Here is a 25149-nt window from a genome sequence, read left to right as displayed (position 1 = left end):
TTTTTTCCATCCTTTTATCTTCAGTCTATGTGCATCTTTTGATTTAAGGTGCGTCTCTTGTAGACAGCATATGTATGGGTCCTGTTTTCTTATCCACGCAGCTGCCCTATGTCTTTTTTTTTTTTCTTCATTTTTTTTTCATTTTTTTTTTTTTTTTTTTCATTTTTCTGAAGCTGGAAACAGGGAGAGACAGTCAGACAGACTCCCGCATGCGCCCGACCGGGATCCACCCGGCACGCCCACCAGGGGCGAGGCTCTGCCCACCAGGGGGCGATGCTCTGCCCATCCTGGGTGTCGCCATATTGCGACCAGAGCCACTCTAGCGCCTGAGGCAGAGGCCACAGAGCCATCCCCAGCGCCCGGGCCATCTTTGCTCCAATGGAGCCTTGGCTGTGGGAGGGGAAGAGAGAGACAGAGAGGAAAGCGCGGCGGAGGGGTGGAGAAGCAAATGGGCGCTTCTCCTGTGTGCCCTGGCCGGGAATCGAACCCGGGTCCTCCGCACGCTAGGCCGACGCTCTACCGCTGAGCCAACCGGCCAGGGCCCTATGTCTTTTGATTGGATCATTTAATCCATTTACATTTAAGGTTATTATTGATATGTAATTGTTTATTGCCATTTTATTCTTTAAAACTGTATTCCTTTTTTGCTATATTATTTTTATTCTTTGATCTGTTTACCACAGGACCCTTAGCATTTCTAGCAGCATTGGTTTGGTTGTATTGAATTCCTTGAGTTTTTTTTTTTTGTCTGTAAAGCTTTTTATTTCTCCTTCAATTTTAAACGATAGCTTTGCTGGATAAAGTAGTCTTGGTTGTAGGCTCTTGTTCTGCATTACTTTGAATATTTCTTGCCATTCCCTTCTGGCCTCAAGTGTTTCTGTTGAGAAGTTGGAAGTCATGCTTATGGGGGCTCCTTTTTAGGTGATAGTCTTTTTTTCTCTAGCAGCTTTTAATATTTTCTCTTTATCACTTAGCTTTGATATTTTAATTATGATGGACTGCATGCCCATGCTCAGTAGCTGGATCCACCTGTTCTGGGCTTTTGGCTCCACTGCTGTGGGAGGAGCTGGCTCCTAGGTCAGGCCACAAGCCTCAGTTCTGCGGGCGGGGCAAGGTTGTGCTCCTGCGCCCTTGCTCATGGGTGAGTCTCCACCCCTCCTAGGGCTCCTGCCCTTCCCCCTGCAGACTGGATTACAGGCAGCCCACAGCTGGGCTTGACCACTTTTGCATGTCCCCTCTTCCCTAGCCAGGTAAGACTGAGCTCACTCCTGAGCCTCAGTGGTGGCCAGCTGGCTTCCGCCCTTGCCAACAGAACTGCGCTTGTGCATCCAGCTGCTGTCCGCCCTCGGGCGAGCCCTCAGCCATGTGGGTGGGGGCGCTGTAGCTCAGACCCTAACACTCACTACTGTAGTCCCGAAAGCTCCCTCCTTCTAAGTGACTCTGCTCTGAGTGCCGCAGGAGAGCTTGTTTGGCTGGGTCTTGCTTCCCTTTGCTGGTATTGCTGTTTCCAGGGGAAATATTCACTTCAGATTTGGGGAATGACTCATCCCAGAGGTTAGGGTGGGTGTCTCTCAAAATGTTTCTTCCTGTGTCTCCTAGATTACACTCTCTTCCTACTACTTCAGTCCTCTCCTCTCTCCCTGTCCCCCCGGAGCCCCGGGTGAGTGGTTGTGAGAGAGGTTTTCTATGCAGTCCCTTTAAGAAGAATCTTGGGTCTGAGAAATCAGTCTCTTTCTCACAAACAGTATCCTGTCTTGTTTCTAGCTAAAAACTGTCCATACACCTCTTCTAGGCTCTGGGGCTGCAGGCTGGGGCTTTGTTCCTGGGACTCAGGACCCTCCTCTCTCTGCTAAACTCACCTCCCACCATGTGAGTCTCTCCTGGCTGCCGTTTGCTCTAGGGAGCTGGGCTGCCCTCTCCATGTTTCTGTTTTTCCTACCGGTCTCAGTGTGGCTTCTTCAGTGTTCCTTGGTTGAAGAGTCCTCTTAGTTTAGTCCAAAGTTGGTTTTTCCAGATGATGGTTCTTAAAATTAGTTTGTAATCACTTTGGTTCTGGGAGGTGGAAGTTGGTATGTCCACCTGCTCCATCGCCATCTTGTCTTCTCTCTCCATTTCATGATTTTTCATGTTTCCTTAAAAATTAACTAATCAACTTATTTTCAGAATATAAATAACATCAAAATCAATCAATTTGACCTTATAGCTGGCTTGTTGTGTTCAAATTCTCACTGTGAAAATTGTTGCAAATATAGCAGCAAACAGGATTAATTTACTTTTTTTGGAAGAAAAAGTGAGAGGAAGAAAGGAACATTTCTTTTAAAATATTTTCTTAGTGAGAGAGGCAAAATAGGGGCAGACAGGGACAGATAGGTAGGGAGAGAGATGAGAAACATCAATTCTTCATTGCAGCACCTTAGTTGTTCACTGATTCTTTTCACAGTTGTGCCTTGACTGGGGTGGGGCAGGGGGCTCCAGCTGAGCCAAGGACTCCTTACTCAAGCCAGCGACCTTGGGCTCAAACCAGAGACCATGGAGTTTTGTCTATGAACTCATGCTCAAGTCAGAGACTCCACACTCAAGTTAGTAAACCCCCATTCAATCTGGTGACCTTGGCATTTCGAACCTGGGTCCTTTGCATCCTGGTCCAATGTTCTATCCACTGCACCACCACTGGTCAGGCAAGGAACATTTCTTTATTCTTTGAAAGTGGCTCTCCTGATAAAAAGAATACAGGACCCAAAACCTCTAGCATTCTCAGAATGATAGCTCATGATGACACTCCCTGTCAGAGCAGGAGCCCCTTTCTCCTAAGGGAGCCCCCAGTAAGGTGCTGTGCTCACCGCTGCACTGGACTATCTCCCAGAGGTGGTGGCCATTTGCAGGTTGCACAGGAGATATTTTACCTCTGGTGATTGGAGGGAATGGAGCCAAGGGATGAAGATGAAAGTCAGGGACACAATATCACGATGGATTATACTGTCATGGCCCTTGGTCTCTTTCAGGAAGATTTAGAAAACCCAGGAGACCTAGACTTTCTTAGCTTCAGCACACAGAAAAGTACCTCATGAAGAAAAGAGTGGCTTTGCTGAGCTCTGTTGAGAACCCACTGAGTTCCTCTCAAACTTAAAGGCAGCCCAAGAGCCCATACCATCTTACAAGCATTGGTTCTAGATTTGCACAGACCTCTTTTCACGAGCTCTACCACTTACCACGTGCTTGATTTGAGGCCAATTATTTAACATCTCTGAGCTCCATTCTTTTCTATGATGCCTCTCTTGGCCTCATACTCCACTCCTAAGACAGATAGTGTCAAGTTAGACAAGGGCTCTTGTATGTTGCTTGTAGAAATATAAAATATTGCAATTACTTTAGAAAACAGCGTGGCAATTGCTTAAAAAGATAAACATACACCTACCATACAACCCACCCATTTCACTCCTAGATATTTACCTAGGAGAAATGAAAGCATTATGTCCATACAAGGACTTGTATATGAATTCTCAGAGCATCTTTATTTGGAATAACCCCAAACTTCAAATAACCCAAATATCCATAAACAGATGATGGATAAATAAATTGAACTATATTCATCCAATGGAACACTATACAGCAATGAAAAGAAATGAACTGTTGATACACACAACAAAATAGCTGAATCTTAAAATAATTATGCTGACCAAAAGGAGGCAGAACAAAAAGTAGATACTGTATGATTCCAGCTATAGAAAATTTAAATTTCTATAAATCTTATTTATAGGATATTCTGGAAAATTTAAAGACTTCAGTAGTGACAAAAAGTAAATCAATGGTCACCTAAGGCCAGGGGTAGGAGAACAGGAGGACAAAGGTAACAAAGGCTGAGATAAAACTTTTAGGAATGGCACTAATGTTCATTGTCTTTGTGATGAAGGTATCATGGGCATATACATATGTCAATACTTACCAAAACTGACATATATGCAGCTTATTGTGTATTTATTATTCCTCAATAATGCTGTTTTAAAAATAGAAGTTCAAGTAGGGAAGTCAGGTGAGAGACTTCAGCTACTGGTGATATTTGTAACCTATCTAGAATTTAGTGGTTCTCAATCCTGGCTGCATTTTAGAATCACTGGGAAATGTTAACATATTTGTGCTTGGGCTCTTCCTATACAAATTTTTATTTAATTGGTTTGGTATGTTGTAGGAATATACTATGAAAACTTGCAGAATTAGAATAACAATCAGAGACGGAGGTGCCTTAGGGCAAAATTCCTGAGTGGATGAGAGTCCAGGGACATCTCTGACCCCATACTGGAAATAGCGTGTGCTGGAAACAACAAAACAGCTGGATAAGATTCAGCAACAGAAATGTTTAGGTTCTCAGAACAGAGATTACAAGTTAGCAGGGTCCTTGTCCTTTACTGTACTTCACTCCTTGAAAACTTCTGCTGTCTGCTTTCTTGAATTATTTGTACTTGGTAATAAATGTTTGAGTAAGGCTAGGGATGGGGCTTCAGTCCTTTGGTCTGTGGACCAGGGCTGATACCTCCCCCTAGCCCCTTGGAACATGTCTTCTGGTCTCCGGGTAGTTTGTTGTCACCACAACTGTATGTGACCCTGGCATCAATGTTTGTTATAGTCTCTCCCAGTTGTTCTAATGTGAACCCAGGGTTGAGACTCACGGCTGTAGGTAAAGAGATTGTTGTCAATAAGCACATATGGGGAGGACACGGAGGGCAACACCCTGATCCAGGCATAGAAGCCCAGAGGATCACTTAAACAGGAAGAGAGCAGGCTTGGACATGGAACAGATGAAGCAATCCAAGGAGCAACAGGGAAGGTAGGAAGAAAAGAAGACTGGCACCACATGTGTGGAAGGCTAGCCATGGCTCTGAGTATGGGAAGACAATAGAAACTGAAGGGAGTTTTTATTGGTAGAATTTTGATGGTAGAACAAGTAATTGGCCCAGGGCAGGCAATGCCCTTGTAGTTTAGGGTATCTTTCTAACATGTGCGCCATCTAGAAACTTCTAGATTCTTGCTACTCTAAAAGTGATCCATGGCCTAACAGCCTTGGCAGTATCTGGGGTTTCGTTAGAAATACAACATTAGCCCTGGTTGATTTGTTCAGTGGTATAGCATTGGCCCGGTATGTGGATATACTGGGTTCAATTCCCAGTCAGGGCACATAGGAGGAGTGACCATCTGCTTCTCCACCCCTCTCCATCTCCCCTCTCTCTAATTCTCTCTCTTCCCCTACCGTAGCCATTACTTGGTTGGAGCAAGTTGGCCCCAGGCACTGAGGATGGCTCCATGGCCTCACCTCAGGTGCTAAAATAGTTTGGTTGCTGAGCAATGGAGCAACAGCCCCAGATGGGCAGGGCATCACCCCATAGGGTGCTTGCTGGGTGGATCCTGTTTGGAGCGCATGCGGGAGTCTGTCTCTCTGACACCCCTTCCCACTTCTCATTTAAGAAAAACTTTTTAAAAAGAAATTAAAAAGAGCCTGACTAGGTGGTGGTGTGGTGGATAGAGCATCAGACTGGGATGCGGAGGACCCAGGTTCGAGACCCCGAGGTTGCCAGCTTGAGCGCGGGCTCATCTGGTTTGAGCAAGGCTCACCAGCTTGGACCCAAGGTCACTGGCTTGAGCAAGGGGTTACTCAGTCTGCTGTAGCCCCACAGTCAAGACTCATATGAGAAAGCAATTAATGAACAACTAAGGTGTCACAACAAAAAACTAATGATTGATGCTTCTTATCTCTCTCTGTTCCTGTCTGTCCCTATCTATCCCTGTCTCTAACTCTCTGTCTGTCCTCTGTAAAAAGAAAAAAGAAAAAATGCAACATCTGCAGCCTCACCCCAGACCCACTAAATGGGAGTCTGCACTTTAGCAAGATCCCTAAGTGATTCATATGCACATCACAGTTTGATAAGCAATGTCTGGATCTTTATAGAAAGACAGCCAAGTATTAATGAAAGTAAAATTTCCCCTTTCAATAAGGAGGATGTATTATGGCAGAAGAAACCTTGGACTGAGAGTCAGAGTTTCCTTGTCTTGTCTCAGATCCACCACAACCAGCTTTGTGGTTTTTCATATCTTCTTTCGTATTTTTCCAGGCTGAAGTAGCCTTTCATCCATTTTAGAGAGATTGTATCACTTGACCTCTCAGTTCCTTCAGGTCTGAGCTTTGAAGGGCAATATAACAGGATAGGGGAGAGAGGTACTCTTCTGCATAGGCTGCTCAGGGAAGTTTTCCTGATATTTGAGCAGATGGCTGAAGCAACTGAGAGTCCCAGCCACATAAATGAATACCTGGTAATGAATGAAAGAACATTTCAGGCTGGATAACTAGAGAAGGAAAGAAAACAGCATTAAGGCCATTAAGAAGGTTAAGTAAGTTATAGTTAATATGTTTACTAGAATACTATGCAGACATGAAGAAAAATGATCTCTCTTGCTACTCTGCAGCATGAAAAGATGTCTTTAATAATTTCTTGGGTTCAAAGCAAGCAAGGAAATTCTTCAGGAAATGGGTAACACCTGCTCACTGAGATGAAGGGGTGTTGGGTGGATATTGTGTGATTTGGCATCAGCTCATAACCTGAAGGATGCCTTTCTCTTCTCTCACTACAAGCAAAGAAGAAAGGAAGGGAGGGAGAGAGTGAGGGGAAAAGAAAGAAAGAAGGAAAGAAAGAAAAAGAAAGAAAGAAAGAAAGAAAGAAAGAAAGAAAGAAAGAAAGAAAGAAAGAAAGAAAGAAAGAAAAGAAAGAAAGAAAGAAAGAAAGAAAGAAAGAAAGAGGGAGAGAGGGAGGGAGGGAGGAACCCTTTGCTGGATTTCCATTGCACTTAATAGAATGTTCAAAGTCCCTGGCATGGCTTCTGAGGGGCCCTGCCTATCTCTCAGGCAGTGTCCACCTCAGGCCACTCTTTCCCTTACCCCCTGTGCTCCAGCCCAAAGATGTCACACTCCTTCCTAACTCGGACCTTTTCTACACTAGACTTCGGGCTTGGCACTGTACTCCCCTCTTCAGCAATCTGGTCAGCTCCCACACATCCTTCACATGGTGGTTTAAGTGTCATTACCCACGGATGCCATCATCAGTCTTGTGACACAGACTAAGCTGCTAAATGTAAGAGTCCTCATGGCACCCACTTGACACTCCTCTAGCATAGCACACAATTCAACTGGAGTCCTAATTATTGGGCAGTTATTTGTTGAATATTTGTTCTCCTCATGGGGCAGATAAGTCAGTTCCAGCACAGTGCTGGCTTGTGTGATCTGGATAAAAATTGTTTTCAGTACTATTATCATCCTATAATGACAGTGGATCATAAATGAGTTGAATGAGAGAAAGTTGAGACTATATACCTCAACAGGCTTGGCTGTAAATGGAAGGAGAAGCTAGAGCAATAGCTGGAGGGTGCATGGGGTTGCCTCAGCTTGTGTTGCTGTACAAAGTACATTAGACTGGGGGATGTTATTTCTGGGAGACATTTATTTCTCTCAGTCCTGGAAGCTGGCAGTTCAAAATCAGGGTGCCAAGATGGTTGACTTCTGGTGAGAGCTTTCTTCCTGCATTGTAGATGGTTGTCTTCTGTGTCCCCACATGACATGGATGGGGTGGGGGGGGCACTCTCTGTTGCCTCTTTCTATAAAGGCACAAATCCCATCACCAGGGTCTATCTCCGAATGCTGTCACATTGGGGGTTAGAGATTCAACATATTGTAGAAATTTGCAGGGAACACAAGTTAGCCCATAGCTGGAGTTAAAGACTTTTTGAGTGGGGAAGTCCTGAACAGGCTACAGTGCTGGAGGGAGACATCTGCAGAAAAGGGAAGACAGGAGCTTCGGGAGAGAGTGCCAAGGAGATGGGGGAGGGAGGAAGCAGAGCACTGATGGAGAAAATGGCTTCAAGAGGGCCAATATCCCTGGCGGGTATCTCAGTTGGTTAAAGCATCATCCTGATAAGCTAAAATTGTGGGTTTAGTTCCTGATCAGGGCATGTACAAGAATCAACCAATGAATGCACAACTAAGTGGAATAATAAGTCAATGAGAGAGAGAGAGAAAAAAAACAAAATTTAAAAATAAAGAAGGCAGACACAGCTCCCAGCTCCTACTCTAACACAAGAAAAAGAGAAAGGGGCGTGTGCAGCATCATGTGACCTCTTTTGTAAGAAGCAGTAAGCTAAAAACAATTCTCAACTAATGTCTTCTCGTGTCCTTTCTGAAGAGATGTGCAAGGGTGTCTGCTGAGGGCTTTGCGCGGTTTGAGGACAATGGAACAGGTTCTGTGGAGAGTAAGAGAGCTGAATCCAGACACACTACTGAGAATGTGATGGATCAGGACAGGTTGCTCACTTTGAGTATTTGGAGTCACTGAAAGCCTGGTGCTATGCAGTCTTTCTCCATCATTGTTCATCAGCTGGAGTAGGAAGCAGAGAAGGAAGATGGAGGTCTTGGTCTTGAGCTGAGGACATGGTGGTAAATGAGCACAGGAACTGAGAACATTCATTACAAAATGCTGATATGAGGGCCATGATTAGATTCGGGTCATAGAGATGGGAGGGGACAGGTTGACAGGGAGAGAGAGGCTGAAGAACTGTGTGAAGGGAATAATGGCTGAGAGACCTGAAGGATAGACACTATGGTCAGAGAATGGGGTGTTTCAATGTGAGATTTCAGAGGAGGGACCGTGCTCAGCCACGCCACTGCCCAGCATGTAGCTTAGGAATGAATAGCGGAAGTGATGAAATTCCTGAGTATTCAGAAGACCAAGATGACTCCATCAGAGTCAAGAGTCTAGGCCCTGGCTGGTTGGCTCAGCGGTAGAGCATGGGCCCAGTGTGTGGAAGTCCCAGGTTCAATTCCCAGCCAGGACACACAAGAGAAGTGCCCATCTGCTTCTCCACTCTTCCCCTTCTCCATTCTCTCCAACTCTCTCTTCCTTTCCCCCAGCCAAGGCTCCACTGGAGCAAAGTTGGCCTGGGCACTGAGGACGGCTCCATGGCCTCCGCCCCAGTGCCTGAATGGTTTGATTGCAGTGGAGCAACGGACACATGCAGGAGTCTGTCTATCTCCCTCCCTGCTTCTCACTTAGGAAAAATACAAAAATAAATAAAAGTAGTTTAATGCTCAGAGCACGCCCAGTCTGGTAACCAGCCTCCCTTGCAGAATTTCACCTTCATAGGCATACGTCCTTGCAGGTGCCAGAGTACTGATTCCCTGCATAGCCTCTCCCTCTCCTTCTCTCTCTCTCTTTTTACCTATCAGCGCTTCACATCTTGAAGCTCTTTGGGACCAATATGTAGACAGAAAAGATAGAGGAAGCAAGAAACTGATAAAAAGGGGGTCACACAAGCTATTTCAATCACAGAATTTGGGCGACATTGACATTCATCTGATATGCAACTCTTGCTCCTGGTTCCCAAAACTAAGTGAAAATCTTTGTCCTTTAACAACTGTATTGTGAGAGACCTTTGGGGAAATCTTCTTTTAGGGTCTTATTTAGGTTCAGCACTGCCACATTAGCTTTTTTCTTTTTACAGGAAAAGGTAGGATTAATAGTTATGATAACTATTGTTCTCCAGCAAGCCCCACCAGGATTACAAAATACCTCAAGCTCATCTTGCTCACTTATGGCAGACATCACTAATAGATCATAACACTTTTTATTGCAGATCTTTGTCTAAACTGGGACACTTTGAAAAGCAGAAGGGAATACTAAAAAAATTTTTTAAGCGAGAGAGAGAGACAGAAAGAGAGAGAGGTAAGAAGTATTAACTCGTAGTTGTGGCACCTTAGTTGTGCATTCATTGCTTTCTCATAAGTGCCTTGACTGGAGGGCTCCAGTCGAGCCAGGAACCCCTTGCTCAAACCAGCGACCTTGGGCTTCAAACCAGCAACCTTAAGCTCAAGGCAGCGGCCAGTGACCATGAGGTCATCATGTCTATGATCCCACGCTCAAGCCGGTGACCCTGCATTCAAGCTGGTGAGCCTATGCTCAAACTGGATAAGCCTGCTCTCAGGCCGGTGACCTTGGGGTTTTGAACTTGGGTCTTTAGGGTACCAGGTAAATACTCTATCCCCTACGCCACCACCTACTCATGCAGGAATATGTAAAATAATTAAATGTAAAATTATTAAAGATTTTGTTTATTGACAGGTAAGTTGATTTATTTTATTGGTGGAACTATAAAATAGTTCTAGTCACAAACTATTTTCAAAGTTCTTTCTAAAAGTAAAATCTGTGTATATTAAATCAAAATAAAAAATTTAAATTGATTTTCTGAATTTTAAAAAATAAGTAGGAATATTATTCTTGGCATGTAATTATATAATTTAACCCTTGGAGTAGTACAAACATTCATGTACGTCCTCGTGCCTCCTGACCATCCAGAGCAGGGGTCGGAACATATGGCTTGCGAGCCAGATGTGGCTCTTTTGATGGATGCATCTGGCTCGCAGACAAATCTTTAATAAAAAAAATAATAACGTTAAAAATATAAAACATTCTCATGTATTACAATCCATTCATTTCCTACCACTCATGTTCATGGTTGCCGGTGGCTGGAGCCAATCACAGCTGTCCTCCGGGACAACACCAAATTTTTATTGGATAATGAGTAACGTACATGGATCGTTGTATGGCTCTCATGGAATTACATTTTAAAATATGTGGCGTTCATGGCTCTCTCAGCCAAAAAGCTTCCCGACCCCTGATCCAGAGTATGATTGTACATGTACAAATGCAACATTGTTTTTTCAGGGTCATATCTATCTTCAATATTCTATTACTGATATTTTTATAAAAAACTTACTTTTTTCAATATAATCTAGTATACATTTTTAAGAAAATTACCCGCAATATCCTTCTATGTTGCATTTGTGGTTAATAAATGTTAAATTTTTGACATTTTTCAAATTGCTTCTGCTAGTTAAGTCAGAGAAAATTCTGAGAAAAAGGACGATAATTTTTTGTCTCTTTTTTCTTATTAAAATGTTTAGTCTCAGCCTAAATATTTTTACAGATTCTGTTACTTTGTTCCTATTCTTTGACAAATATTTTTATGACAAAAATTGTCAAATATTTGGACCCTCTGATTCTTTTGAATGCTTCACTATATTTAGATCTTAAAATATAGCAGACCTTCTCAGTTTTATTCCATCGAAAGATTCAATCCAAACTCTAAGATACTCCAATGATAAGTTATAGAACTTCAAAACTAAATCTATATATTTCTGAGCTCTCATTGTGTCATTTGTTCAGTCTCCCCCTCTGCTTTTGTAGAAGTATGTTTTGTTTTCCCATCACTAATTTTGTTTTTAGCAGGTCTACCCAGTGCTTCAAAAGCTGTTTAGTTTTTAGGGGTTTTGGTATTCCATTTGTTGACTATTCTGATTAAAAACATCAACTGATTTTTAGCAAAAGACAATGAAATACAGAGAGCTTGTTTATAATCCCATTTTAGAACACTAGGGTGATTTACAAAGAAATGCTTCAAAAGCATAAACATTTCTGAAATCCAGTCAGTGACGGGCAGCAAAGAGAGAAAGTGACTCTTCCTGTTTTGAGACATTTTATTTGTGTCTCAGTTACTCTGTATGTGAGTATAATGCAAATTTTAGCAATATATCTTCTACTTTAATTGACAGACTATCACACCTTCTTTGCAATGAATTATGACTTGTATTCCAAAATGAATTCCAAGTTCTATAGGACTCATAATTTAGCAAGAACATTGTTTTTGTCATAATACTTTGCTTCAACAAAATTATGCTTGAATTATCATCCCAAAATGGATACATTTAATTCAATAGGGAATGTTTTAACCAAAATTACAATACTCATTCTCAATAATGTTAGATACAGTGGTACCTCGAGATACGAACAGACCAACATACAACTTTTGAGATACGAGCTGCAACTCGGTCCATATTTTTGTTCGAGATCCGAGCAAAATTTCAAGATACAAGTCGTGATTCGGGAAGCTGCCGCTAGTTGGCGTGTTGACACACAGGTCCAGTATTGGCAGTTTGACATACAAGTTGACTGACTTATGAGTTCGGTTACAGAACAAATTAAATTCATATCTTAAGGTACCACTGTATTTCATTTTGGCAAAATGAAAAGCTTTACTCCAATGCCACTAATTGAATTTAAAAAAAGAAAAACTCAACTCATTAGTGAGATTAACTGATCTTTTGTTTAAAGTATCTGATAGCACTGATATAGAATTACTTTCACTCATTTGAATACCAAGATTATCTTCTGACAATGAAGCTGACATACAAAGAGCTTTCATGAACTTTTTGCGAATATGCAAGGAACAATAGACTCCAAAATGAGTAAAATTAATTGAGGAGACCAATTATTTTATTTACTTGAAAAACCATGTCTCACACTGAAATGTAAATGCACCGTCTGCAGGGCTAAATGATCAGTTTGGGCACAGTCTTTTTAAAATAAGCACTAGCTTGAGTAGATTTAGACAGAAGCGGATTAAAGTTAGTTGAGGCCCTGGACACAGAAGAAAATATTGGGCACCTTAAAAAAAGAGAGAGACAAGGAAAATAAAAATACATGTTAATCATATTTTTAAATAAATAAAAAATATTATGTATAGCTAGTGCTCGACTTAAGACCATGATTGGTTCCGACAGACCAGTCGTAACACGATTTGGTCGTAAGTTGAGTAGGCTATATGTACAGTACTGTGAAATGATGTTATAAAAATCTTTAAGTCATATTTTATCATAATTTTCTTTCATTATTATTATATATCATAATTTTCTTTGTTCATTTTATGCCATTTGTATCATCTCTACCCCATTTTGTTTCTTATTTTTACATTTGTCAGGTTTAAGTAAAACACTGATTACCAGTACAACTGGTTTAATATTTGCAAAGATAATTTCCTCTTGGTAGACATCTTGGGAGGGGTTTGATGAAAAATATCCAAGACACAAAACACAAATTGCTGTACTGAGTCTGGGATAACAGTTGAAATGGTGCACGCGGAGATGGTAGTGCTGCCGGAGGCTGGTCCACACTGTTGTACACCCAGCTGGGCAACGCTTGTGCTGCCAGACGCGAGCAGTCGTGGCTAGTGATTGTGGTCGTAAAGTCAAATGGTCGTAAATTGCATAGGTCATAAGTTGATCAATATTTGTCCTATTAATGTTAAAATTGCCATATGAAACCAAACGTGGTGTCATTAGAAAAAAATGTAAAGTTGGGGTTTTGTGGAGTCCTTCAGAAGTCGGGGCCCAGGGCGCGTGTCCAGTGTGCCCACCATTAAATCTGCTTCTGGATTTAAAGCAAAATCAGAAGTTTGTTGCCATTGTAACAAGAGTGTTCAGATTATGCTCTCCAGGGGGTAAACTCAGTCTCTCTTTCCTTCACTTATTGCAAATGTTCCTAATCTATAATTTCCCCCATTGCCCACTGACCTGCTGCCTGGCAGCCTGGTGGCTTCATGCATCTTGAAGACTGCGGTGAGAGCCATCGCACACAACTGGAGGAAGAAAAAAGATTTATTTTTCCCAACTGAAATGGGAAAGAGTTGACTTTTTCTAACAGCATGTGTCAAAGCCTGCTTTGTTTATTTTTCAGCAAGTGCTTAGTATGCTTTCCTGGGGATAAAGATGGGGTATAGCTGGCTGTCTTTCAAGTTTCCTGTGCATTAAAGAGAGAGCGCTGTTCACCGAACATGCACCTCACATGCTAGTAGAGAGCACCCTGGAAAAAGCTGTGAATGCCACGTGCAGGTCTGACAACTCCACCGCGGCTTCTGTAATGCAGCTGTTAAATGGCATATCATTAAAAAATAAAGTATCCACAAGTGCAGAAACAGCAGGAGTAATGGGTGCTCTGGAGGCAAAGAGGGCAGGTTGTCACCTGAATGATCTTTCTCATCCTGGTGTTTCTGGGCGTCAGTGCCACATGATGGGAGTTGACCCACAGGATGAAACTCTTGAGGCTTCCTGAGACTCTAGAGAGTCTCTGAAGTGTCATTTCCTTGGATTTATTCTGTTCGAAGGGAACCAACATGTTTCTATATTCTCGGTGCTTTTACATCAATTAGAAGTGTTCTTGACCCAATTGCAGAGTGCCCGTGCTCTCCACGGCCTCTGTCCCAGCTCCTGCATGTGCCCTGTGCCAGGAGGCCACGCCCCAGCTGCGTGGGCCCTGTGCCAGGAGGCCACGCCCCAGCTGGGTGTGCCCCGTGCCAGGAGGCCACGCCCCAGCTGCGTGTGCCCCGTGCCAGGAGGCCACGCCCCAGCTGGGTGTGCCCCGTGCCAGGAGGCCACGCCCCAGCACACTCCTGCATGCCTGCTCCACCAACTGAGTCACTCACTCCCAAATCTGTCTGTGACAAACTGCATTTGTTACTGTAACTCAGTACTTAACAATTACGTAAGTTGAAGAAATGTGATTGCAAAAAGAGAACCCCTATTTCTTGGAAAACTACACTGAGGTCTTTGAAAAGACTCAATAAAGGCAACTCACTAAAAAGCTCATTAAATTAGATATGGGTGAAACTGCCATAAAAATTGGGGAAAGAAACCTGCCCAAAGCAGAGTTCCAGTAACAGTCTTGGAGTGCAAGCCCCAGAACTTTGTCAATGGAGTTCTGACAATAGTTTAAATACATGAAGTCTGCCAGTATAAGCCCAGCCGTCAACCAGTCATTCTATCTTCTATGGTGAAATTGCGTTAGGACCAATTAGTATTTGGTGTGGTGGAAATGTTTGTGGTGAGAATGTTTGCAGCAAAGATGTTTATGAAAAGATGCTTAAGGTAAAAATTCTGAGAAGTAAAATGAGGAGACGTTATGAGTTATGAGTCAGGAAGTAAAGAACAATCACCATGTTTACACTGACCTCAGAATGTGAGGTCCACCAAGTCCCAGGCAGACCTGCTGGCCTCTCTTTTTTTGACCTCGTCAGAGCCCGAATCTGCCACAGGGACAGACCTGGAAGGGTGTAGTGGACACCGAATTGAAGTGAGGGGGATGGAAAGGATCAGAAGATACTACAAAGGGCCTCAGCACATCAGGAAAAACAAATCTCATGATTCACTTCTTTAGATTACTTTATGTATCACTAATTATTATCAAGTTAACATTTTAGGTACTACCAAACTGTACTAACTCATGTTACCAGCAAACATCTGTGATTTTGTGGTATGAAGACTATGTTTAACTTTCACAGTGTGAAGGTTCTTCACGCTGAGATTATATCTTTTCTACTTTTTATTTTAAATTTAATGTTCAAGCTGAAATGATGGTGACAATAGGTAGTAGGATATTTTGAAGTCTCTTAATTGGCAAATAAAAGTTGGCTGCCTTTAGTGGCCCTCCAATTATAGCTTTAATTTTATTAGCCTCTGGAATCCACATGTCTGAAAGCTAATGTCCAGGTGACACATATTCCAATCTTTAAATTTTCATTTTTCCACCAACATTCAGTGACTGGCTGCTAAGTACGAGAGAAACAGAAATCCTTCCTTTGACTCAAAGACCTTGTGGTCCTTTGGGTCACACATTAGTGTAACACTGTGAAGGCTGTAACACCACTGAAACTGAGGGTGACAGTCTGCAAGAGACAGAGTGGTAGAGAGAGCATGGGTATCACATCACAGGGTCCTTGACTTTTCTGAATACTTACGGAAACGGCTTAACTCATTATTAAATATTGGAGGCCTTGGGAAATAAAACTCACTACAACAAACACCTCATTGTTGCAAAATATGTATTAAATGTCACAAAGTGAAAGAACAAATAGAATTGAGGTTAGAACAGGAGTAGAGGTAAAATATCTCAGATACCAAGATGTATAACTGTATGTGAAAAAAAGTAGATACAGACTTTAAAAAGACATTTATTAAGCAAGTGTTTGGTTAAGGACATACACAGGAAAGAAAACCAATGCCTGATTTCATAAGACAGGAACATGAGAGTTATAGTAAACTCTTTAATATTCATAAGACCCTTAAAAAAATCACAAATCGGGGCCCTGGCCGGTTGGCTCAGTGATAGAGCGTCGGCCTGGCGTGCGGAGGACCCGGGTTCGATTCCCGGCCAGAGCACATAGGAGAAGCGCCCATTTGCTTCTCCACCCCCTCCCCTCCTTCCTCTCTGACTCTCTCTTCCCCTCCCGCAGCCAAGGCTCCATTGGAGCAAAGATGGCCCAGGCGCTGGGGATGGCTCCTCGGCCTCTGCCCCAGGCGCTAGAGTGGCTCTGGTCGCGGCAGAGCGACCCCCTGGAGGGGCAAAGCACCACCCCTGGTGGGCGTGCAGGGTGGATCCCGGTCGGGCGCATGCGGGAGTCTGTCTGACTGTCTCTCCCCGTTTCCAGCTTCAGAAAAATACAAAAAAAAAAAAATCACAAATCAAAATATTATTATACTTATTATCAAAATATTATTTGTGACATGACACATTGTAACAATACAAATTGATCAAGTAGTAAATTCTATGCAGACTTGAAATACAGGGGGTATACTGGTGAGACAGGAGACTATGCAGGCTGGGCATATTATGTGGCCAGATGCTCTCCAGTTCACTGAACCTACAGTGCTAAAAGTGACAGATAGAAGTATGTAGTTCAGTCGTTTGACCTAAAGAAAGGTTTGGATTTGCCATGATAAAATCACAAAAATCCTCAAGCTCTTTTTCCAAATCCTTTTCCTGGACCTGGAGGGGATGGGGGAGAGTTCTGCGAAGGACATTTGTACGCATTTGGCAGATTTACACGAAGCATGCTTTTCGAGGGCTTTAGTGGTTTGCCATTTTGAAAGTAGTTGATAGTCCCTTGAGCAGAGGATATACTGTGTCATAGCATAAAATGTTCATTGGAATTCCAGCAGATATCCAGGCAATTGGAAGGGACATCAACACAACACTAAAAAAAAAAAAAAAAAAAAAAAAAAAGGCTAGCAGCCTTCAATACTGTGAAAAAATTTGCATTCAAAAACAAAAACATAACACAAGCCTCATCTAAACTCTCACCCTCACCTGCTTCAAACTTAGAATATTTCCAGGAATCAACATGATGACTGGGTTTATTTAATGTGAATAAATAAAAGACATGCGTTCAAAGCAGTCAGTGCTTGCCGCAGCACGGTGCTTTCTGCAGATTTGAGTTGTAGTTCATTCTCTGGATAAAAAATATTTGTGTTATCTTTTCATTGAATTATCATGAGTCATTAATCGTCTAGTAAAGTTACAATTGTATATATCCTGGCTAGGATATATATTGCAATTTAAGTTGTAAAAAAAATAGTAGGAGATCATTAGATAATGAACCATTAATGACATTATCTTTTTTTTTTTTTTTTTTTTTAAAGAACAGACTTAATTTTTTTTAAATTTATTTATTTTACAGAGACAGAGAGTGAGTCAGAGAGAGGGATAGACAGGGACAGACAGACAGGAACGGAGAGAGATGAGAAGCATCAATCATTAGTTTTTCGTTGCGCATTGCAACACCTTAGTTGTTCATTGATTGCTTTCTCACACGTGCCTTGACCACGGACCTTCAGCAGACAGAGTAACAACCCCTTGCTGGACTCAGCGACCTTGGGTTCAAGCTGGTGGGCTTTCACTCAAACCACATGAGCCCGCGCTCTAGTTGGCGACCTCAGGGTCTCGAACCTGGGTCCTCTGCATCCCAGTCCGATGCTCTATCCACTGCGCCACCGCCTGGTCAGGCTCTTTATCTTTTAATGACATTATTTATACCAGACACAGTATTTCTGATGGAAAAAAGCTTTGTTCTGGTCACACAGACACAGTGACAAGAAATTTTGATATGTGTAAATATATATATGTCACATTTCAAAGATGTGCATGCTATTTTTTTTAAAAAAACGAGAAAGTTGTCTTCACTAGTCCTGTAAAAAGTCACCAGTCTTGCAAAAAATCTAATGAGTTTTATGTTAAAGTCAAGTATATGAATAGATAAAAAAAAAAAAAAAACCCTAACATTTTCAATGTTGAACTAATAATTCTAAATTATTTATAATGTAATAAAAACATTAGAGTGAAAAAGCTGAAATTTCAAGTCAAATCTCATCACAACAACTTTCACTGTAATAAAAACGTTGATGTAGAGAAATGGTTTCGAAGGTCTGGCCACACACTGAACTATTTCTAAATCTCATTGCTACAAAACTGCCAATTTTAAATAATTTATGGCAATAAATGTTTCCTTAAAAGGAATTATTAAAAAGTTCTGACTCGCCTGACCAGGCGGTGCTACAGTGCAGAGAGCATCAAACTGGGACACAGAGGACCCAGGTTTGAAAACCCCGAGGTCTCAGGCTTGAGAGTGGCTCATCCCGCTGGAACACGGGCTCACCAGCTTGAGCGCAGAGTCACTGGCTTGAACCTGCGATCATAGACCTGAACCCATGGTCACTGGCTTGAGCCCAAGGTTGCTGGCTTGAGTTGAGCATGGGGTCACTAGCTCTGCTGTAGCCCCCTCGAACAAGGCACATATGAGAAAGCAATCAATGAACGACTAAGATGCCGCAACGAAGAACTGATGCTTCTCATCTCTCTCCCTTCCTGTCTGTCTGTCCCTATCTGTCTCTCTCTCTGACTCTCTGTCTCTGTCAAAACAAAACAAAACAAAACAAAAAGTCCCCCCAAAACTAAAAAAAGGTTCTTACTCATAGAACAGTCATTTCCTGCAGTGAAAATGATGCAGGCCTTGATTTTGTGACACAGTGTAAGATCTGGTGACAGAAACCTCATTGCTGGATAAACAGGAAAATGGAAACACTGATTACCTGGCCAAGAAGCTCAGTTGGTTACTGTCTTCCCAATGTGCCAAAGTTGCAGGTTCTATCCCCAGTTGAGGCACATACAAGAATCAACCAATGAATGCATAAATAAGTGAAACAAAAAAAAAATCAGTGTTTCTCTCTCTCTCTCAAATCAATAAATAAAAATTTTTTTTAATGAACCAAGTCCTTTGCTTTCCTTACATCAATGAAGAATACTGTAAGTGTAATTACCATTAGCAGACACATGAGCTGCATCTACAATTTTGACTGGTTTGCGTAGGAACAGCCCACTTTAAATTTATTTTGAGCCAAATAGACAACAATAGAGGGATATGAAATACTGGAGAGAACCAGTGTCAACTTTGGAGATGCTTCAAAACTTAACATATTTATTAGTTATCTCCTGCAACATAACACACGACTGATCAGAGCTCGTTAAGTATAAAATCCTTGGTTTTTTCATCTCTAGAGCTTAGAATATGTGAGGTGCATACTAAATGTCTGTGAAGTGATGGACTTTTAGAAACAATTTCCCTCAGTGTAAAGTCCTCTTTTCCGAGTCTTAGTTTATGGAGCATGATGATACAAAAAAGCTACAAACAATAAAAATACAGCGATATAAAAGGATAAATTAAAAATCCCTTTCTCTAAACATATCCTCTGAGCCCCAGATTAATATCAGTAATGGTGGCCTTTGCTATGTAAACTATTATCTGTGAACCTACAAGAAAAGGGGGCCATTGAATAGGTAAGCAACTAATTAAAAGTTAGGTTTGTTTTTCTCCAGGGCAATCAACTCTGTGATAGAAGTCAAGCCTTTTTTGCTTGTTTTCTCACAAGTAGGATATATCTACAGACAAAAACTTTAAGGTTTCAGAAGGCTGAATTGCCTGTTTGGGATTTACTGGAACTTATTTAGGAGAACAAGCTGAATGACCTAATTAGTATACTTTGGGCTTGAATAAATCAGTTATTTAAAAAAGCATATTGATGCACTTCCAAGAATTAACTGAATAATCATTTACTAAAGTTCTGCATTTAGACTAAATTGATTGAGCAGTGTTAGTGTCAGAATAGATTCGGAAACATTTCTCTAGAGAAACCATTCAAATTATGATTATGTTTCCATATTTCTAAAAAAGTCAAACAATTATTTCAGCATAATATTTATTTTTAGTGGGGGAATAATTAATCATGGCAGTAATTTCCCTAAGTGGTTCAATCAGTTTCACAGTTGAATCAATAATTTCATGTAAGAATTGTTTTATATGACTTAGTATTACACAGGACTATAAAGAAATCATTTTGGAATGATATATTTAATATGTAAAGAGTTGACCAAACAGGAACTTCAGATTCATAACCAAAATGTACAATATTTAGTTAAAGCGATGTAATAATTCATTGCTTTGATTAAGAAGGAGACTGGAAATCCAAGTAAACATATCTATCAGGTAAGCAGTGGTATGTAGGCAGCAAAACTAATTTGGTGACAGAACATGGCACAGGCATTGCAAAATGAATCACTATAAGATTAAAGAAGTTTTGAATATCACTATGCAGTAGCATTTAAGAGATTCTGAAATTTTCACCATTTGAAAAAGTTCTATGTCCATGAAGTTCTTATAAACTTTCCAGAGTAAGTATGAATTATTCTTTTATTCACAAATCAAAGCCTTATGGTTGGCTTAAGTGTTTTTGTTAAGCCAAATAAGGCAGTTTGTGATTTTCTATAATTTCTATAGAGTTTCATTTCTTGAATTTTTTCACATATAATCAAACCTAATTTAAAAATGCATCTTATATTTTATATCCATTTCCTTCTAAGCATAAATAGGGCATTTAGGTATGATTTGGGGAATTCATCATGCTAAAACTCTATAATGCTTATTTTGCAATAAAACCATTTCAGGAAATGAGTATTAGTTTTTAAACATTTAAAAGATTAACAATAATTTTACATACACTCTAGAGCTGCAATATGCAATATATAGAGTAATGAATAGCTACACTTGGCCATTGAATACTTAAAGGACTGAATTTTAAATTCAATTAATTTTAAATTTAAAAACTTAAGGCTAAATATATGGTGACGGAAGATGATGTGAATGGATGGTGGGCACACAATGCAATATACATATCATGTATCATGAAAGTATATACTTGAAACGTATATGATCCTATTAACCAATGTCACCCCAATAAATTTATACTAGTTTTATTTATTGGAAAACTTTTACATGTGTCGTAGCAACTTAGGTTTATGAATCTACTTTTTCATTTGTAAATTTTGTGAAATATAAATACAACAAGTATTACTGAATGAAAACTTAATGTCTAAATTAAGGTTCACTGTAAGTAAAAAAAACAGATTTCAAAAAACCTTGTATTAAGAAAGCAATGTACAATGTTCCTTAATAATTTTATACTGATTACTTTAGTATACTTTGCATTACATTTCTCTGAGACAGACTGATGTGGAGCTATATGAAAATTGCGAGTGTTTAAAAATCATGTTTAAAATTTTTAACTTTAATGTCATTCTTCTAATCAAAATTTTTATCATTGTGAAAAAGTAAATCAGATTAAGTATTTATCCAGTAAGAATCGTCATAGTTGCCCTCTCTGCACCTTCTCCTTTCTCCCAATCGCAAAGCCCTTGCTAGCACCAACGGCAGAATGCAAAATCACAGGTAGTGAATATGCAGAAAGTGTATGGGAACATCGATGAGTGTGCAATCAAATGAAATCTCCCACACACTACACATTTTATCTTTTCTCTTCCAGAACTGTTTCCAAACCTATCTGTCCTCAGTTCCAATGTTAACCTTCAACTTCCTCCCAAGTTCTGCTGTGTTATGGCTTCCAGTGTAGAGTAATAAGCGATAACTTTGCTCAATGATGTGCTTGGTCTTGTATTAATACTAGATTCTGTCCAGACCCGAGAACTTTCATCCTTTAGAGTGGAGAGCTTCCTCTGGGAGAACGGTTTAAATCCTAGAAGTTTGAACACTGCTGCCCGGTACTTCTTGGACATGATGTTGTACAGAATGGGGTTGATAGCAGCGCTGAGGTAGAAGAGGACAAAGGATACGAGGTTGCAGTATTGGCTGATCTGAGCAATCTCCAGGGAACCAGGCTCGAAGGACTTGGAAAATAAATATCTCCCTACGTGGAAGGGCAGCCAGCAGAGGATGAAAGCAAACACCACGACAGCTGCAAGGAACAATGGGAGAGTGAGCATCAGTTCAAGAAATGCCATAGAACATCACATTTTACTTAGAAGACTTAATTTTGTTTTGATTATGTATGATGTGACCACTGACTTCAGAGAAATATCATGTTCTGCTCTTTTCCATCCTGACGTTTTCACCAAGATTGAGTTTGTCTTGATCAATAGTTTTTCTACTGAGCTCTCCAGTCACTTCTATTTAACAACTTTTTGAGTAATTTTGTGATTGGATTGACATATTGACTCAGCTGACTAGACAGTAGTTCACCCTTTTATATGTGAACCCATAGGGACAAAACCAAATACACGTGAATCAGAGTGGTTACACTCACTGACTATGGCCAGCGTTCCGGGGCACACACTCCTTGCAGGTGATGTAGACCCATTGAAACCTCCAGTCAGGAGAACAAGGCAACTGTTGTTTATTTTTATTTTATTTTTGAAGTGTCAAAGAAGACTAAATATGCAGCCAGCATTGAGGACCACTAAAATAGATATATAATTCTTTGCCACCTACAATAGACATAAGTAAACTGTAAAAGCCCATGAAACCAACTAATATTAATTACCAGCCATCTAAGTCTGCCTTTTGCCTATTTTTCAAGACCTCAGCATTTCTAGATTAAGTTTTTAAAATTCAGAAATCAGAGGAAAAAATAATGTTACTACTTTAGCGATGCCCTTCAAATTGTCAAGGTGAGAGGAAATTAGCATTGGTGTTGAGACCTTAATGGAGACCTTAATTAATGGCTTAAAAATAAAATTGAAGAAAATTACTAATCTTATTCTCAAAACTAAGTTGCATAGTAACACCTGACTGGCACAGTAGAATATTAGGGTCCGAGGGAGAGCACTAGCAGGTTCACAATCTATTAGTCATGTTGTGAGGATCACCGGTCTAGAAAATGACAATGTGGGGCACTCCTTGAATAAACTATCACTTTAAAATACAAGAGTCCAAGAATTGTAAAGTTACAAATACAAAATCATCTTGGAATGGCTTCTATGAGCATAAAATATGCGAATACAGGGGGTGAAAGTAGGGTACAGTTGAGTGCGTGAAACAGTTTGTTCTTGTATTATTATTTATTAATTATTGTATTATTTTTATTACAACCATAAACGTACTTTTGTCCACCCCAAGTAGGTTTATAGTTGTTTGTATGGGAACAATACAATAATTAATAACACAGGAATAAACTCTGTTTCACATGCTTACAACTGTAAACCTACTTTTGGCTCCATTCTGTATTGACTATAATGGCTAAATAATAAAGCGTGCAGACTCTAGTTCTGAAATAAAGCAAGTAGAACTGTATTACTTCCCTTGTACCAAATACATATACACTTAAAGAACTTGAATTCATACAGTACATGCTTAGCAGACTCCAACTGTGACACTGCACCTAAATGGTCCTGGAGCCATTTGGGGAGGGACAGTAAGTCCTGTCAGCATCCACAGTCTCCTCTTTCATGTTGGAATCCTGTCTCTCCCAGCTAATTCTAGATTATCATAGTCTTATCTACCTGGAAAGACAGGTAACCATGAAAAGAAATGGAGACTCCAGCATTGATTTGTCACTGACTTCCTTGCAAAGATGTACAAACAGCAGCGGGGCAAACAGAATTGATTCAATAAAATGTAGGGCATGAAACAAATCACAATATTGAAAGAAATATGAATTGCCTCTGGCAGAATTATCTAGATTGATCCTATCTTTGGTCAAATTTACCACTGAATACTTCTGAGATTCAATGCCTGCTTTTCTTAGTGTAACTTAGATAACCACAAATTCTTTTAAAGACCGCAACAGATTTTTATAAAGTATCTCATTTCTGAAGCAAAGTTTTGGGGTTATTATAAACCCATTTTAGGGAAATACATGGGTGGGGCATTTTCCATGAAAGAGGGAAAGGTAAGCCAGGAAAAAAAGAGAAACAAAGAGATAAGAGACCCACAGGGAGTCAAGACTGTGACGAAGTCAGAGGGGGACCGAGATGGAGGGATATAAGAAGGAAGGTCAAGAGAGAGAGAGAGAGAGAGAAAGAGAAAAAGGGGGGGGGGAGGGAGGGAAGGAGAAGAGAAAGGAAGGGAGAGGAGGAAACATAAATAAAAGCAAGAGCAAAAAAGTTTTTAAAAAAAATCCTAGAGAGAGTAAGGGACGCGCGCGCACAACAGAAAATCTAGGACACCCAAGGGAGAGCTCAAAACAGAAACAGGAGAGAAAAAATTACTGAGAGACGCCAAGAGAAGCGGGAGAGAGAGGTAGAGACTCGGGGAGAAGGTGGAAAGGCACGGGGAGAGGAAGGCGCCCGGGGAGAGCTCGAGGACGCGCCGAGACCCACCCAGCATTTTCACGGTTTGCTTGTGGTTCTGGTCCCGGAGCGAGGCGGCCAGCGCCTCGCCGCGCCTTCTGCGCCACAGCTTCCTGCCGATGAGGCTGTAGAGCACAGTGAGGCAGAAGACCGGCAGGAAGAAGAAGACGCTGGACACCCACACCATGACGGTGAGCAGGCCCGAGCTCACGGCGAACTCGGTGGCGCGGCACTCGCTGGTGTCCCGAGGGTCGGTGCCGTTCTCGTGCTCCACGCCCACCAGCACGAAGATGGGCCCGGCGCTGCAGAAGGCCACGGCCCAGATGACAAGGATGACCAGCTTCACCCGGCCTTTGGTGACCACCACCTTGGCCCGCAGCGGAAAGCAGATGGCGAAGTAGCGCTCGACGCTCAGCGCGGTGATGGTGAGCACCGTGGCGTAGGTGCAGCTCTCGCTGACGAACTGGAAGAGTTTGCAGAGCAGGCTGCCGAAGTTCCAGGGCCGGTACTGCCAGAGGCGGACGAGGTCGAGGGGCATGCAGAGGAAGATGAGCAGGTCGGAGAAGGCCATGCTGGACAGGTAGAGGTTGGTGGTAGTGCGCAGCTCGCGGAAGCGCGACACCACCAGCATGGTGAGCAGGTTGCCCGCGATGCCCACTACGAAGAGCGCCACGCAGGTGGCGGTGACGCCGGCCAGCAGCGGCGCGGGGAACAGCAGCAGCTCTTCGGCCAGTGAGTTGTTGTCCGAGGGAGCGTCCCAGCCCAGGTCCGGCAGCGTCAGGTTGGCCCCCGGCTCCTCGATCAGCGTCGCGTTCCACAT

At 41.6% G+C, this 25149-nt stretch overlaps 1 protein-coding gene across 1 annotated transcript; it reads right to left on the bottom strand.

Moving 5' to 3' along the window:
• Positions 1-21611: 21611 nt before the first annotated feature.
• On the bottom strand, positions 21612-25149 carry GHSR (growth hormone secretagogue receptor). The gene is made up of 2 exons (XM_066347551.1): positions 24360-25149; positions 21612-21997 (listed from the first exon to the last, which is right to left on the bottom strand). The coding sequence occupies exons 1-2, from the start codon at positions 25147-25149 to the stop codon at positions 21612-21614; spliced, it is 1176 nt and encodes a 391-aa protein (XP_066203648.1).

Source organism: Saccopteryx leptura, chromosome 8 (genome assembly GCF_036850995.1).
Source record: "Saccopteryx leptura isolate mSacLep1 chromosome 8, mSacLep1_pri_phased_curated, whole genome shotgun sequence".
Classification (NCBI taxonomy): Eukaryota; Metazoa; Chordata; class Mammalia; order Chiroptera; family Emballonuridae; genus Saccopteryx; species Saccopteryx leptura.
Note: the sequence above shows the minus strand (reverse complement) of the source record. Positions and strands in the feature narration are given on the sequence as shown.